This window comes from Leptosomus discolor, chromosome 10 (assembly GCF_034619465.1).
Source record: "Leptosomus discolor isolate bLepDis1 chromosome 10, bLepDis1.hap2, whole genome shotgun sequence".
In the NCBI taxonomy this organism is placed as follows: domain Eukaryota; kingdom Metazoa; phylum Chordata; class Aves; order Leptosomiformes; family Leptosomidae; genus Leptosomus; species Leptosomus discolor.
Window position 1 is genome coordinate 11,726,022 of NC_141400.1, and position 17,462 is coordinate 11,743,483.

The window sequence follows — 17,462 nt, forward strand, 5'->3', positions numbered from 1 at the left end:
GTACAATTACGAACTGAACCAGTACTGGGTGTGCTAGTGAAAAAGGACAGGTTACAAACATCAGAATAGAGCAAACAAGGCTTGAACAAGGGATATAAACCTCTCCCTGCATTCTGCTGCAACGTGTGCTTCACCTTCTCCTGGCAACACCTTCACCCTCTGAACACATAGCCTAGACTCTGCAGCCCCTTTGGTTTGTGCTGCTCCTTCCAGGAGTGCCAGCACAGTGCGGTAGCCTGGCCTTTAGCGATGCTGACATTGAGATTCTGATCAAGACCACCAAGAGGATGACAAATAACGACCAGGGCAACATCAAACCAAGGGCAAAGATGACAGACTTCATCTGTCCCACTCACAGTACCAGGACTTAACCCACTGAGCCTCAATATTCCAGCTCCAAAAATCTTCAAGTCAAGAGCTTGCTGAGAAAGGCAAGCTGCTTTAAACAAAACGCCATGCCTCAAACCCAAGAGGAGAAGAGGTTTTTGTCCAAGCGATGAGTTTGAAGCAACCTGCCTTGTTTTGAAAGGCTCGTTCCCCTGGCAACAGAAGAGCCAAGGCAGGAGGAGGACGGTGCTTCCTACAGTGCACGCAGAGCCCCGGCAGTTCCCCCTGCCCAAAAGCGCCAGAGTTCAGATCTACTGGCTCTGCCACCTCAGCACTGGGAGGGCAGATGAGCAGATTACATAGAGCCACAACTGGAAAATGCAGTTTTCCCCAGAGCTCTATTGGTTTGAACACGGATAAAGCATGATGGGAGAGTCTATCGTGTAGCTGGAGATCAGACCTTGCTGGAATTTGTTAACAGCATGTTTCCTCCCCGCAGAATTCCTTTATTAGAAATCCTCATATGCAGGCTGAGAAGGGATTACTGGACAGCTACATACATTAAATCCTGTCCAAAAATTCATGGGGAGGGATGCAGGGGGAGAATATATGTCTGGCATATCTTCCAGCAACATCTTCAACAGGAATTTGAGAGCTCAAAAGGGACTATTTAAAATAGCACATTCAGTATTATCTAGAATCAGGATGAATGCCTCCCAAAGGATGAGGAGAAATAGCAAGGAAAAAGACTGCAGCAACCAGACTTGGAGATGACATGGGCACAATGTAGGAAAAGCTAATTCATGTCTCTAGAGAAAAAGCAGAGGGCTCTGAGCTGATGGCCATTCAGAAAAAAGTCTACTCGCTCTCAGCACTTAGTCTTTGGCTGGCAAGGGCCACAAAAACTGGAGAGAAATGCACTGATGAGTGGCAACCTCATCAATCTACAGAGCTGTCAGCAGCAGACGGCACCAGTTCAAGGGGTTTCCAGTTGCCCACAGAACAAAAAGAATCACAAGAGGAAACCAGGAACAAATAAATAAGCCTTTCCATTTGTGGCATTCTCCCCATGGCAGCTAGTATGATCCTAAAAGCATTGTGAGAGCCTTCAAATGAGCTGCAATTTCCAAACAATCACCTCCCCTCTGTCTTCTCTACCACTCACCTACACTTCTCTCTGCCTTGAGCTCGTAAGACCCTCTTCCTTCCTGTCTCTCCCCTGTGTTCGAGCATGCACAGCTCTGTCTTATTTCCCTCACCTCTTCCCCTCACACTCAGCTGCCTCTCAGTCTCTCTGACACACTATGCCCTGAACTTTCACACATGTGGCTCCATCTCCAAGGTTTTCCTGTATTTCCCCATAAACAGCCCCTTGCTTCCCTGTGTGAAACAAGACCAAAAAAAATTCACTTCCTCACACACATTCCCATCACACCTTCAAGCATTCGGCAGCTACACTGCGCTACCCCACACCCCACCGCTCAGCCTCTCCAGCCTCTTGTTCTCCAAGCCTGGCCGACTCTCAGCGTCCTCACACACTCCAGGCTTCCCAGCTCTGCTTGCTCACCTGCTGCACATCTCTCTCCTCACCTCTCTGATTCACCTCCTTTTCCTCTGCATCCCTTTCTCAAGAGGCTGCTTTTTCTTGGGCACCGCCCTGAGCTCAGCCCAGCTACTCATCCTTCCTATACTCTGGGAAGAAGAGCCTACATGTCCAACAGCTACCTGTGCCACTTCCATCAGCCTCAGCCCCATCTTCCTCCTGTCACCTCCCTGATCTAGGTCTACTTTATAGATCTAAGTCTTCCACAGTAGAGTCTATTTCTTCATACCTTCCAAAGGCCAGAAATGTTTTTTAAATCAATTAAAAACTGCAGCACCCTGCCGTACACAACGCCTCCACTTTGTGGTCTGAATAGATACAGTACCTTTCATTTTTGAGTGACAGTCCAGCACTGGGTCATGACAAATTGTGCATGGCCACCATGGGCGTCTGTTGAACTTGGCCCAAACAAGATCCCCAACTTCATACTTCACTGGAGTAGGTTTCTTCTTGGCTCGGATCTTTGGGGAAAAACCAGAACACAAGAAATCACTAAAGCTCCAGATGCTTTTAAAGAGATTTGCCTCCCCCCTGTATGCAAGTTACATCTGGCCACCAGAGACATTTACATTAAAAAGCAAGTCCTGATTTTACTTAGTGGCTCCTACACCTTCAAAGAAGGTTCTCCCCATCCTTCTGAAAGAACAAAACAATAAACCAGGTTTGAGAGGTTTTTTTGTTATTTTTTTAGTAAGGAATGTGACCTCTGGTAAATGACTACACTCAAACTTCACACGTTCGAGCAGGTAAATATCTGGAGTCACTACTAGCTCCCATTACTTCACTAACATCAATTTGTTCATTTCAAAGGTTGCAGCATACAGAAAAAGTAGTAGTAAGAGATAATGAAATACTCCTGACTGGAAGAAGGTGATGAGAACAGCAAATTCAATGTTTATCAACTGAATTAAAAAAAAAAAAAAAAAAGTTGGTATGTGCAAGGTAATAACTTTCCCACTTCTCAGATGTGCTCAGGAAAAAGCTTCACCACCAAGTATCCGACACCAAAGTATTTGAAATCAAAGGCAGGTACAATCAGAAAATCCCCTTATGTCCTAACTTTTAGTTCACATAAGCAGAACTGCCACTGCCCTGCCCCAAAACTACAAACCAGGGGAAATGGAGCGCAATGGCAGTCATCCCCCTTCCAGGAGACAGGCAGACACACAGCCTTCGCCTGTCTCCAAAACCACTCACAAGTATCAACTCCGCAGAATCAGTCACCCAAACCCACTCTGCTTCCCACGGGTGCGCCACGATCATGAGAACATCAAAAAATCTTTCAACACACGAAAACCTAACGCTGCTCAATGCCATTTCTGTCTTGTTATCAAAGAGCAGAGAGCAGATCCTGTGCCGTTTGCTAAGCACACACACTCTCTGGCTGGACGCTGCACTACCAGCAGGACCTCTGCCAAGAGGAGGATTCAGGAGCTTACCGGCGTTGTGACTAATTGAGCCAAGACAGGGTACAACAGGCTTTCACGGGATACAGGAGTCTCCGTGCCTGTTTAGCAGCACCAGCCAACAACATGTCCCAGGTGGGTTCAGCATTTTAAGAGCTCTAAGAAGAGCTATAGGTATTATTCTTGCTGATAAGCATCAGCAGTATGTTCCTCATTAAAGCTGTCATAGCGTAAATACGCACCTTCTCACTCCACTTCTCTGTCCTGCTCGCCAGCCTTCCCGAGGCACGTCTCTTGCAATTCACAGTTCAACATCCTAGCAACTAAAACGCAACAGACCTCTCTAATAAAAGGTATAGTCCGCTTCAGGTTGAGTTTTATGGGTTTTCTTCATGTGGTTAAAGAAAATACAAAAGGATAAACTCCTCTGTTACATGAAAAAAAGCAGGTAATGACGTTACAGACTACATTGCTGAAATTCTTCTCACTCAGTCATCAAAAGCCACGCAATAACTTATTGCTAAGCCGGAGCTCAGGAACGGGGAACGTGAAGGAGCACCGGGCAGAGCTGCAGACCCTCGCTCTGCCACTGCCCTGCTGCAGCCTCCGTGCCTCCACCGTGCCACAGATGCAGGTTTCTGGAACAGCCCATGCATCCGTGAGCGTGGGAATCAGAGGTGCTGCCTTTGCTGATGCTTTTAAAATGCAGATGCACTTTCAGATGCAAAATCCCGCCCTCCCCCCCCTTTTTTGTCTGATTCCAGCTTGTGTTGTTCTTGTAAATGTGACTTTTGAATCAATTTTTTTTCACGCATTTTTGAACCCTAGGCTTGAAGGGGCACATGTGTATCACCACTGATTATCCCAAACGCAGTGCACAGTACACACGCAGCGCATGTGCATCTTACAGACAACTGTAACCCGAGCACAGCCAGTTGGACGGAGCAGTAAAACTATGCTGGAGATTTGCCAAAGCCATTCACACTAATCCACCTGAGGGACACCCACAACCCCTGCCTAGAGGCAAGTCTGCATTTAAATCAACTCTTTGTCACCCTCCAATACCCCACACAGGCGCCTGATTAAAAGGTGGCTTTCAAGAAACTATTCAGACAATGCTTAAACAGTTACCTCTCCTTCCGAGCAGCCCGCAGCTATTCTCATTCCTCCCCAGTTTGCTCTCCCCCTTCCCCAGCACCAGTAGTCAGATGTTGGCCCCATCATCACCCACCACAAAGGCCCCACCAGCGGGTGGAAGCAGCAGATCAGGAAGCACCATGTTCCGATGTCCCGAGGAGGAGCCTTGCGAGGGGCTGCACTGCAGCAGGTCGCCGGCTGGCGCTATTTCCCTCTCTCCTCTCCCTAAATCCCACCACCTGGCCAGAGACGCCTTTACATTTCCACAGGGGAAAAAAAAAAAAAAATCTGCTAGGGAGTTTTAAAATTTGTAACATTAAAAAAAAAAAAAATAGCAGAGGAGTGAAAGCAGCAGTTATTATCATTTCCAGGTACAGTAAGTCTCTTCCTTTAAAGTCTGCTGTGGGATGCCAGAATTACAGCCCCCAAGGCATTTATTTCTTGGGTCAGAATACAACAAATTTCATTCCTCTTACAATTAACATTTACTGTGCCAAGACCAAACTGCTAATAAATCCCGATGGCCAAAAACTGAGCCCTGCAGTAATGATTTCTGTGAACTAAGGAAAGACCAAGTTTTTTTAAACACAACAAACTTCAGATGTAATGGTCAGAGTGCTGAGTGTTTACCTACGGAGCATGTAAATGTTCAAATGTTTAAGTAACAACAGAACCTGTGAGCCACTGCATACCAGTTAGGTACCATGTTGTAACTCCAGTGGAGATATGCTGATGAAATTCAGAGCAGGCAAGAGCCTGGTTAGCGAGGAAGAGGAGGACAGTGCTTTGCTCCATCGGTGAGCAACATCACTGTTTTTGTACAGGCAGACATTCTCCTAAAGGGAGTCACTACTGCCTACTCCGTTACCAACTGTTTGGTACTAACTTGCTGTTCAGATGGGACAAGCTATAGCCTGAACTCTAGATGATACACAGTATTTCAGATCCTTGTGCTATTTTTGGAAAGAAAAATGTAACTTGTGGATGTCTTTAATCAAATCTTCTCCACCAATGCAAGACTCCAAATGACCACTGATCACCAAGGTTCAGCAGAAAGATTACACAAATGCTTACTTCTACCTTGAAAAAATACCTCCTGAATTTGTACTACACCAGACATGCCAGTCTGCAATTCAGTAAGTGACACTGAGCACCAAGTTTCAGTATCTCATGAGAAAGCAGGCTTTCTCATGGAAAAGACATATGCACAAGCAGTTATCTCTGCCCTCCTGAAATTCTCACCAAAGGCAAATATGAAATATACAGAATCACAGAAACATTTAGGTTGGGAAGACCTTTATGATGAACAATCAAGCAAAGAAAGCTTACATTTCTAAATGATTTTATTATTATACACACAGAGTCAGCCCTCAACTGTTTCTCATCAATTTTCTTCCTTTTAAAATAACCACATCATTAAAAAGCGACAAAAATAATGCTTATCCAGTACCCGCTCTTGGCTGCGTCACTTGAAGCTGTTGTGTTCAATCCATTAATCTTGCTGGAAGAAGTGGTGCAAAGTTCAAGTCCACAAATACACGTGGATGCTCATAGCCACGGGGTGCATGCTTCCTGCAGCACTGGTGATCTCTGTAACAACCAGAGCGGTCCCATCACCTCCAGCACAGCATGGCACGGCTGCAGAGACTCCATGTGCCCCAACAGCACGACTGGGGATGTGACCATCTTGGCAGAGCCACAGTAAGACCAAACTGCACACAAAGGGGCAGATATATATATTGTAACAGGCCAACATTTTCAATTATCATGTACCCAAAGAGCTGCACCGAGCTGCAGTCACTGTAGCCCTGCACACCTCAAATTCAGACCTGCTTTGGAAAGCCATCATGGAAATGCTTGACCAAAATAACCCTACTACAGTTTATTGCTGACTTAATTATAAACAATGAAGCAAGGGACAGAACATGTTTTTGGAGGAAGGCTGGGGCAGCAAAAGAGATTGTGTGCGAGAAGGATGGAGAAAAGCAAGAAGGAAGCCACTGACCCCCAAGAATAATGAAAGACGATCCTGCCAAGCCTGTTTCAGGCACGAAATGGACAGAATCAAAGCCAAGGAAGAAAATAAAATGAGGCGGCCGCATCCAAATGGTAATTAAATAATACAGTATAAACAATGACACTAATAGCCTTTTCCGCTGAGCAGGCAGCAGATACCTGCCCAGGGCCCTGCAGCAGGAGCACGGGCTATCTCTCAAGCAGATCTCACCACACTAGCAGCTGCCAGGTAAGTCACACCCCGCACATGAGCCAGCTCGTACATCAGTGCCAGGGGCCGAAGGGAGCAACAACTCTGCCCTATAAGCTTTCAGTATTCTCTTCAAACCTTCTCATTCCTAAGGCAGCAAGTCTCCTGCTTCTCCCTGCAGCCCATCAACCCCCAGGACTGCAAACAAGCTGTTCTCAATACCCACTTCTTATTACTTAGAACAGGAAGCCTGGTGAGGGTCAGTCCACTGTCTTTCCTAGCACCACCTTCTATCCCTTAAAGTTCAATCATTATTAGTTTTTTCCTAAACAGGACGAGATGAAAAGGAGTTCACCTAATTCCTACCAGTCACAAACCCAGCCCTAGATATGGCTGAACTAGCTGAAGATCAACAGCTCTTTGTACTAGCAATACAAAAAAAAAAAAAATTCTAACAAAGCAAACTTGAGGGAGAGACGACATTTTGACCAACCAAGGCACCTGGAGTAGCCCGGGCCAAACAGGCTGCTTGAAGCAGTATCTAACACAATCAACCACATGGCTGGTGTCAGAGGAGCACCATGCCTAGGACATGCCACTCCCGACTCTTGTCATTTCACCATCACACAACAGCTTATTCACCCTCTGCCCTCACAAAGGAGAGGCAGCAAAAACATATCAGAACTGGCCTGGAAGGGCATTGCTAAGGCTATCCCAAAAGTTTTCATGAGATGGTGCTTCCCTCCACCAGAAGTTCAACCTCATTGAGTTAACTTACGATTTAAGACAAAGCAAAGTAGAGCAGCTTCAGCCTCAGCCCTCTGAGCCCAGGCTGATCCTTCCGTCTCAAGTCCATAGAGCTCCTGTCATAGGGGGTCCAGATCCTTTAACTTGGGTCACAGAAACGAAGCAGCAATGACTGCAACCCTCATACAGCGACTGCTGCTGACAGAGAGAGTTAAAAGTACAACTCCAACCACCATCCTGCTCTTAAGGATGGGAGGGTGGAAAGAAGTCCGAGTGATCCGCTGCTCATTATTTCACTCAGCTCCAACACTCGTGCACTGAGAAATGAACTAATACAGATAGAAGGAAAGACGACAGAATTGGAAAATAATCTTTGCTTGTGGATGTTGCATGGAATAATAAAAAGGAGGTGAGATTAAGAACAACATTGAAGCAAAGTCAAGAACTGAAATTAATAACTGCTCGTGATGAAAGCCAAAAAATAAAGTCTCATTAGCAAAGACTCTTGTTTTAAAGAAGCTTTTCTGAAATCAAAACCAAATCGGTTGAAAAAAACATAAAATGGAAAGAAAATCAAATCATATCTACTTCACAGCTTAAGAAGTATTTAAAGCCAGGCAAAAAGAGGTCAAAGTTTCCTCCTTAGAAAGTAGCATTACTAAACATAGGAACTTTGAGCTTTCAGAGAGAGACTATGATGCTGAACCTGCGCTTGTGCAGGCAGAGCAGCAGCCATCTGCACTCCACTAGGAGAAAACTTACAGGAATAAATCCCTGCACAGGGAAAGGGGTAAACCCAACTGGAGTTAAGTATGTAAGAAAGAAAAAAAAAAAACCCAACCCAAACAAAAAACAATCACCCAAACCACAACACCTGCATGGTGTATCTGCTGAAACCATCACCACCCTCACCAGAATAATAATCACGCAGGCACTTAACTTTATGGCAAGCTTCAAGTCAAAGCCAGAAGTCAGAGAAGCCTACTGGAAAACCACAGGCAGCCTGTGCTGCTGGGGACCAGGGGACACGCTCTTTCTCCCCCCACCGACCCAGTCTTCCTTCAGCTTCAGCACTGCAGCAAAAAGCAAACAGGCATCTGACCTACATTCGTGCCTGAAAAGGTATACTATACCTCTTATCTGGGACCATTATCACACAGAAGTGTTAAATGCTCACTAATTAAATATTCACTAGCAAAAAATACAGCAGAGATTATGATACAAGCCAAACTTCTGTTATCTACATGCTTGTGGGTATTTGTTGTCTTTGGCTAGTTTTTAGTACCCTTTTCCAGGCTGTGGCAGCCCACAAATGCAAAAGGTGCTACGTACGTATGAACTACCGTGAAAGGTTAAAACAAAGGGAGCTGATTGCACCACACTGGGTAATTCATACACTCTGAAGCATTTCTATTAAGTTCAGGAGTTATAAACATACTTTCAAATAAAGAATGTACTGATGGGAAAACACCAAGCCTCTGACTCTAAAATAACTGGTTAACAGCACCCCTGTTTTGCTTTCTTAATGAAGACCATTTTCCTTATTGACTCAACAGCAGTGCAATACAAAGCTTCAGCATCCTAATAACCAGAAATGCACCCAACGGTGAAGCTTGAGGAAGGCAGGAGGAAGTGAGAGAAGGGGTACGATCTCATCCATAGCTCTGGTGGAGAGAAATCCAGACACACAAACATACAGAAGACTTCAAAACACTGCCAGGAGCCTGAAGCAGAAGAAAGACTCTCATGCTAGCTTATCTGCATACATTTTAAATAATAAACCAAGTTCTTTTTTACAAATCAGCATTAACTGTTTCAAGGAAGAGGAACCACAGGCATTATCAGGACTTTGCTAAGTCTGAAGAACAAAGTATCAACAAGTATCTTCTTACCTCAGAGAATTAGCAAAAAAAAAAATCCCCAAACTGAAATCAGGTCATCAGATCTGCCCCCTTTTCAGCCTTACTTTTGTGCTCCTCAACACATCATCAAACTGTTCACAAGCAAGACATCTGTTAAATGCAACGTTTGTTTTCTGAAATGAAGTTTCTAAATACATGAAATGAAAAAGATTCAAACTGTGCAAAATGAACTTGGCTATTCTACTTTACATACGTAAACAATATCCACTGCAGCTTAAGCTGTAACCAGAATGAAGCAGTACTGGAGAACACCACAGAATCACAGAACGGTTCAGGTTGGAAGGGACCTCAAAGATCATCTAGTTCCAACCCCCCTGCCATGGGCAGGGACACCTTCCACCAGACCAGGTTGCTCCAAGCCCCATCCAACCTGGTCTTGAGCGCTGCCAGCGAGGGGGCAGCCACAGCTTCCCTGGGCAGCCTGTGCCAGTGTCTCACCACCCTCACAGTAAAGAACTTCTTCCCAACTTCTTCTAACCTAAATCTCCCCTCTTTCAGTTTGAACCTGTTACCCTTCATCCTATCCCCACCCTCCCTGACAAAGAGTCCCTCCCCACCTTTCCTGCAGGCCCCCTTTCAGCACTGGAAGGCCGCTGTAAGGTCTCCCCTGGAGCCTTCCCTTCTCCAGGCTCAACAATCCCAGCTCTCTCAGCCTGTCCTCACAGGGGAGGTGCTCCAGCCCCCTGAGCATCTTCATGACCCTTCTCTGGACCCACTCGAGCAGGTCCATGTCTTGTGCTGGGGGCCCCAGAGCTGGACGCAGCACTGCAGGTGGGGTCTCACCAGAGCAGAAGAGAGGGACAGAATCCCCTCCCTCGACCTGCTGGCCACGCTGCTTTTGATGCAGCCCAGGATGCGATTGCCTTTCTGGGCCGTGAGTGCCCATTGCTGGGTCATATTCAGCTCTTCACCCACCAGCACCCCCAAGTCCTTCTCCGCAGGGCTGCTCTCGATCCACTCACCCCCCAGCCTGTGTCTGCGCTTGGGATTGCCCCGACCCAGGGGCAGGACCTTGCACTTGGCCTTGTGGAACTGCATGAGGTTTGCACAGGCCCACCTCCCCAGCCTGCCAAGGTCCCTCTGGATCGCCTCCCTTCCCTCCAGCATGTTGACCACACCACGCAGCTTGGTGTCATCAGCAAACTTGCTGAGGGTGTACTCAGTCCCACTGTCCATGTCACCAGCAAACATGTGAAACACCACTGGTCCCAGTACTGACCCCTGAGGAACACCACTCGTCACTGGTCTCCACTCGGGACATCAAGCTGTTGACCACAACTGCCCATGTCCATGCAGTGCAAAGAGCAAATTCCAAATCAGAACCTTAAAAGCTAAAAACTGTGAGTTTGCATTGAATTAAATGTGTAACTACAAACACTTGCTTGTTGGTTGTCTTGGTTTTCAGTTTGTTTGTTTGTTTGTTTTTTTATTCCATGGGGTTCTTTAAAAGCTACAAACATTTAACCGGGGCTTGCAAATCTAATCTGCAGAAATTATGATTCACCCACAAGAGAAGAAGGTACAATCCTACTTTGTTAGATCAAATGCAAAGATGTCACTTACTCAAGACCATAACCTCCTCAAAATGAGGTGGTAATTCAGCATGTAAATCCCCTCTGCCCAATTGAACCATTTTTCCAAAACGAACAAAAGTTGTAAGTGTTCTGTTCACACAAAATTGTTTTAATTTGCATTTAAAATTTCAACTGCTTCTGCCTAATCCCTACTAAAAATCAAATCAGATTTTTTGAACACTAGCACTGCAATAAACTTACCTTGTGCTTATTTATTTCTTGATAGCCACACTTAAGAGCCATGCCTTGAGGAAGGTTCATGCTTCAATCACCAGGTCCTGCAAACTCACGCTTCAGAAGGCTTCCTAACCTTTATGCTGCGAATCCAGCTTCCTAAACATACTCGTGCACATACTGTGAGAGGACAGCCAACTAAAACTGAAGAGGAATCTGACTTGTTTCACTGCTGCTATTTAGAAATCCGTGGGCAGCCACCACATTAGCAGAATAGTAAGAAGTTTGAACAGGTGCTTGGGCAAACCAAACAGCAAAGTAACATCAGGGCAGGCGGGGGAACTATTAAAAGCGTGATAACCACCCTGCTCCCCGCCCTTCTCATATTAGGCAACAGGCAGGTTTCTATCTTTCCACCAACAGTGGGAGGGAAACTCATGAATACACTCCTCCAAAACAAGAGGAACAGGGAAACTTCAAGCAGAGCTCAGAGCGAGAGCCTCGCTGCACGCTCAGCCCTGGATGCCCTACAAGAGCTGAAAAAAAGAAGCTGGAGGTTTCCAATGCGCTGAGATAACAACTGTGCAAGGAATTCTCTGCTTACTTCTTCCTAAAAAATACCAAGAGGCACCCTATCCTTTGGCTAGTATGCAATGCTGTGTTGGACTGCTCTACCCAACTCAACACTTTGCATTTCTCACGCACAAAAGTCAAATTCTGCATGTCTGAAAATGAAAAATGAGTCCCTGATGCATTAGTTCTGACGAGTGTCTGAAAGTTAATACAAGTTACACAGCTATTTTATTACCTATAAAACTGGGTTTTTTTTTCTGAAGACCACAGCAGTGTGAACGTGCCACCTCCAGCAGCACTCACAGCTGTCCAATACTGTGTGTAACCCACAGAACAAGTTCCCTGCCAAGAACTTGCACAAACAAAGCTTTGCTCGGCAACCCTACCTGCTGCTCCCTACCCCAGCACCCCCCACACCTGCATCCCATGAAGAGGAGGATGGACAGGGACATGAGGAAGCCTCCAGGACTGGAGCTGTGCTGCCCTTTCCCTGTGGTTCAGCCACCAACAGCACTCCCGACCACTCCCCTCCCCAACGCCAACGCACATCGCACGCGGCGCCCCTTCTGCCCGCACAGAGCCGCGGCAGCAACTCGGCCCAGAGAGGCTGCAGGCGGATGCCGCTGGCTGCTGGGCACGCCATTCGTTTGTGGATCAGGCGGCTCCGTCGCTGCCGAGGCTACAACCAAACCAGGCAACGAGCCCAGTGGGTCAACTTAGTACAAACCTGCTGCTTGGGCTGTGCTAGAGACAGAAGTGAAGGTGCCCAGCCAGGCCCAGCACACTCCACAAGTGCTGGGACAGGGAGATGATACACAAGGGCTTTTCTCCCAACTGCTTTTTGCCATTCTTCCAAAGACCTGGCTGAGATAAATCTTGATGCGATCTTAATCGTAACCACAGAACGTCAGCATGTCAACTTCAACAAATGCTTTCCATCCTTCAGTAGAGGCAAAGCACACTGCTGAAATTTCTCCTGGCTTCATCTCTGCTTTTGGACACAGGAGAGGTGGATGCGTGCCAAGCCCATCTTTATCGCTGTTGCGCATGTAATCACTGCTGCAAAGCTACCGTGAGTAGCCACACTGAAAACAGGTTTCTAATTTAACAAGAGCAGAGAACTTAAGCTGGCACCTGCCAGGGGTGTCAGTCTCTGCCTCCAACACGCAGCAGCATCTTCCCTTCTGGGCACCGGAGTCAGGAGCACCCGCTCAGGTCAGTCAAAGCAAGGCCCATGCTCCTACCCAGGACTGAACCCGTGGGACACCCAACTCTCCACCTTCTAGTCTGCCTCTGCTCAGCACCACAACTCCGCAGGCGTGCCAAACTCCTTCGTGCTACCATTCAGCTCCCTGGCTGCAGCTACCTGCTGGGAGGAGCATGGCATGTTACTGAGGGAGCCCAAACACACACCTACGCCCTGCATGGGTCCTCGGTAACACTCCCGCTGGCACCCTGTTCCTGCACCACCAGCAAACCTTGCAACCTCGGCAAGGAGGCCTCTACAATCCTAGGCACAACTGCAAGGATTACGCCTGAGCATCTCTAAACCTTTTTAGCACAGGACACACTACCTGCACCCGACTCTGACCTCCCCAAAGGCTATAAACCCTGAATTGCTCTTTACAGCCCTCCCCGCAGAGCGGTGGTAGGGCAACACCGGTGACCGCTAACAGTCCTGTCCCACAGCACACCAAAAGGCACTAAACCCTCTACGCTAGTGCCAACACATTTCATTGATGTCACCACACCTTGTAGTTTCCAACACCAGCTTGACCTTAACCGGTACACCACACTGCACTCAGGCCAACACACTCAAATGCGACATTTCAACCTCCAGTAACTATTGCAGCAAAGCGAACTGCAACTTTTATCAAGCGCTCTTGCCACGCAGGACAGCAGGCGGTCAGGCAGGGGATGGCACCCACAGCACAAATGCAGCGTCACATTTGATTCAACACAAAATTCACGCAGGTCAGTCACTGCGACTAACATATGCAACGTGTTCTGTAACTCAGCCATCTGCAAACTCACGGCCGCAGAAAAACACTCTGATGCCATGAAATTATATGAAAGCAAGCAAGGCTATTGTTGATAGGTCTAAATTCACTAGACAAGAGTCTGCACCTGGGAAGTGTTTAGGGGTCCACAAATCAATAGAGGTTGAAAACTGCTGCTCTAATTCAAAGCAGACTCTTACAGACCTTTTCCACCCATTAACTTGGAAATCCTGGCAATGTCTTAACCACCATAAAGGATTTAACTCCCATTTTACTGAGCAAAGACTGCATTGCACAGCACAGATGGCTCTGTGCAGACGGAACAAAATATAGGTCTTATTTTTCTGGTATTAAAAATGGCATTAAATTTTTTTTTTTTCTTTTTAAACTCCCAGGACAAACTCACACAGCCCACCCCATCCACCCCTGGATTGAGTTTCTTTCTTCAGGTGTTTCAATTGCTGGTGCCTTTCTAAATGCCGCAGCAAATAACTGAAAAAAAAAAAACCAATCAAAATGACTATATACAAGAAGCTGTCAGTAACAGGCAAGAAAAACAGAAGTATATTCTAAGCAACTTGACTGAAAGTTGTTCATCACTCATAATACTGATTTTTGAGTTAAAAATGTCTTTTTAAGAAATACTGTCTCAACTATAACTCAGAAAGTGCCCCTTTTTTTCTCTTGGGGTCAAGTAGCTTGTTAATCATATCGAGTTGACACCTTCAGTAAGCTACAGATTTGTTCAATTAACATGGAGAAATTAAAAAAAAACCCACTAATAATTGTTATACATCACACAGTTTAACCCCACTTCTGGGAAAAGGGTGCAGTGAAGTGCAACAAGAAGCTGCTTTACTGCAAGAGGCAATCAACAAATCCATGACACAAAATACAAATATGTTGCCCTGAAGTCAAACACTACTGCTACAGCACCAAACCGAGCCACTACTGCTGATTTTAGCAACGGCTTAGAGGAAGCTGTAACAGCAGAACTAGAATCGTTCTACTCTCAACAATGTAAGAGATGCCACAAAAAAAAGGTTCAAGTTCAGGGAGATGCTCTTTTCCAAAACAAATCGCCAGCAAGTAAAGAGAAAGACTGTTAGCAGAGGTAGCAGGCCTTGGGAGGCAGCACGCATCCTAAAAAAGCACCTGTAAAAGCCGATTGTGTTGCTACTGTTGGCTGTTTTTTCCTGTAACAGCGGCAGTCGACATACTGTGTGCCACACCAGTCGATGGAGCAAGTGTGCCACACCATGCAGAGCAAGTGTGCCACACCATGCAGAGCAAGTGTGCCACACCATGCAGAGCAAGTGTGCCACACCATGCAGAGCAAGTGTGCCACACCATGCAGAGCAGAACTTCACTGCCGAAAAGCTCAGTGAAGTCTACGCTCCTCTGGCAACAATCTTCATTAGAAACTTGAAGTATTTATGACTGAGGACAGTATGTTAACCAGGACATCGCTTGAACAAAGACCCAAGCTTTAAAAATAAGTTTTCTATAGAAAGCACAAACAACGTAAGAGGTTCCTGCCATCCCATTCAGCAAAACCTCACCTTCAAGACTGTCCAGTCTGCTAGAAAATACCTCTCGTTTTGCTATTTGCACACAGACATGTTCTGCTTCAGAGCTGAACTTTGCACATGAAGCAAAGGCATTGAACATTCAAACTTCACACTGCATGACAGGTAGCCATAGCATCCATATTTACTAGAGAAACCACATTATGTTCTGTAACCTCACATACACAAACAGGTATTTCACGTTATCAGCAATATCAGCAATACCAGATTAGAGAACAAACAAATGAAACAAGGAGAGCAAGAGCAATCCCAATCCCAGCCAAATGCTAGAATAAATACAACCAGGATCCAATCTGCTGTGCAGCAGAGCTCTAGATCCCACAAGACTGTTCAGAAAATTGCTGTCACTCAAAGTGAGCCATTCCTCACACCTCGGGTACATTGTCCTGCTGTGGAAGCATCTTAACACCCACCCACTCACACCACCACAAAGAGGAGGTGCAGCACCATCACATCATGAAAGCAAAGCCATTAAGGACCTCAAAAATTTATGGCTGAGCAGTAAGACAGCCCAGGACAGCACCCTAACCATGGAAATATCCATACTTCTGGATGCCCATCACAGCTGAAGTGCTTTGCGGGCAAGTTTAGAGCTCTTCGAGATAAGAATGTGCTTCAGTACAGGGGCCCAGCGGATACCACCAGACTGCATGGCCATGCGAGATCCAGCTACGTGCTCTTTTCTGAGAAAAAATAAGGTCTTCCAAACAGCGTAAACCTCAGCGGCAAAGAGGGGTGCGTGCAAGATCAGACGTACAGGGACAGCAGTACACCGAGGGCCTGTTCTCACCAATGCATGCAGAAGGAGGCCGTGCCCGCAGGAAGCACAGACGGCCAAACAGAATTCATCTCACCACCAGGAAAATGTCAACTGACCAAGGAAATTTATGTTCCCTGCTCAAACAAAACACTGCCATACCTACTGTATCTCAGGGATATAACGTTACCAGGAGTTACTTACACCTCAAACCAACAGCCCTTAGTAGGAGATTCTTTCAGAAACGTTTACCGGAGTAGCAAGTATCACGTGGCGTTTGTTCCTTTATTTTATTTTTAGCAGAGAGAGAAATGGCACTAGACATGTCAATGAAACGAAGAACCAGAGTAACTCTCACACAGAGACACAAACACTTTATAATGAGAGTACCTTCCCACAGCTGCAGATTGCAACAGAACTCTGAAGTTCGTCACAGATTACTTCTAGGCTTTAAGAGAGGCTTTGCTGGCCTTCAGTAATCTTAGCACATTGCATACACTGTGGTTCTGGTAAAGCAAAAACCCTCCAGGAGCCCTACATACATGCCCTACTCATTCCTTAGCCAGCCACTGGAAGCAGCCATCCTTAGCAATGAAAGATCTGACTCTGGATTTCTCTGTACCTCATTTCCTCACTGCCACTACCCAAACATCACACTCCTACAGTGTGGAGCTGGACAGTAAGGAAATAGTACGAGAAGAATGAAAAGCAACATCGAGCAAGAGCCTCATGCAAGTTCTGCGCATCCTGCAGCCATCAGCGTCCCATGGAAAAACCAGCGTGTGAATGCGTGACCCAGCCTCGTACGCTGCCAAGCACACACACCAAGAGTGGCACAGACCTACCCGAGTCCAAGAACTCTCTGCTTCCCGCTGCTCAACTCCACAAACCAAATGACTCTAGCATACTTTGTGGGTAGCAATTAAAAAGCAACAAACTGGCAAAGCAAAAGCCAAGCAATATGGCACTTAAAGTTACATAAAAACCCCAAAACTTCAGCAGAAAAGTTCTGTCAGAAACGAGTCCGCCTGCTCCAATTCCTCAGCAACCAAGGCCTACACTGCTCAGACCTTACATGGCTGCACGTGCCCTCCCCAGTGCTGGAGCCTGGGCCCAATTCTGCCTCCAACTCCACAAAATGCTGTCCTCTGTAACTTGCAAAGGACAAGAAAGTGCTAGAGACAAGCTCATGTCAAGATGGTAAAGGACAAACACAGAAACCAAAACATGACTGCCCATTTCAATTTAAACGGCGATAACCCAACACACACACAAGTGAGTAAGCCAGCAGCTGCTAGCAGTCACTGTATCGTCACTTCTGGAGCAGAAAGGAGACCCAAGAACCACAGCTATAATTTCCTTCTCTCCAACACAAAAGCTGACAGTAGCTCCTTCGAGCATGGAAAGCTTCAGTCAACTGCAACTCAGCCTAACCTGACACTTAACT

At 46.4% G+C, this 17,462-nt stretch overlaps 1 protein-coding gene across 4 annotated transcripts in view; it reads right to left on the reverse strand.

Moving 5' to 3' along the window:
- The window catches only part of NSD1 (nuclear receptor binding SET domain protein 1), a 67,292-nt gene that overhangs the window by 45,426 nt on the left and 4,404 nt on the right, over nt 1–17,462 (reverse strand). For all 4 annotated transcript variants that reach the window (XM_086470803.1, XM_086470806.1, XM_086470804.1 and 1 more), the window contains one exon: nt 2,256–2,391. In XM_086470803.1, coding sequence (XP_086326929.1) covers nt 2,256–2,391 — 136 coding nt within the window. The remainder of the gene's footprint in view (nt 1–2,255; nt 2,392–17,462) is intronic.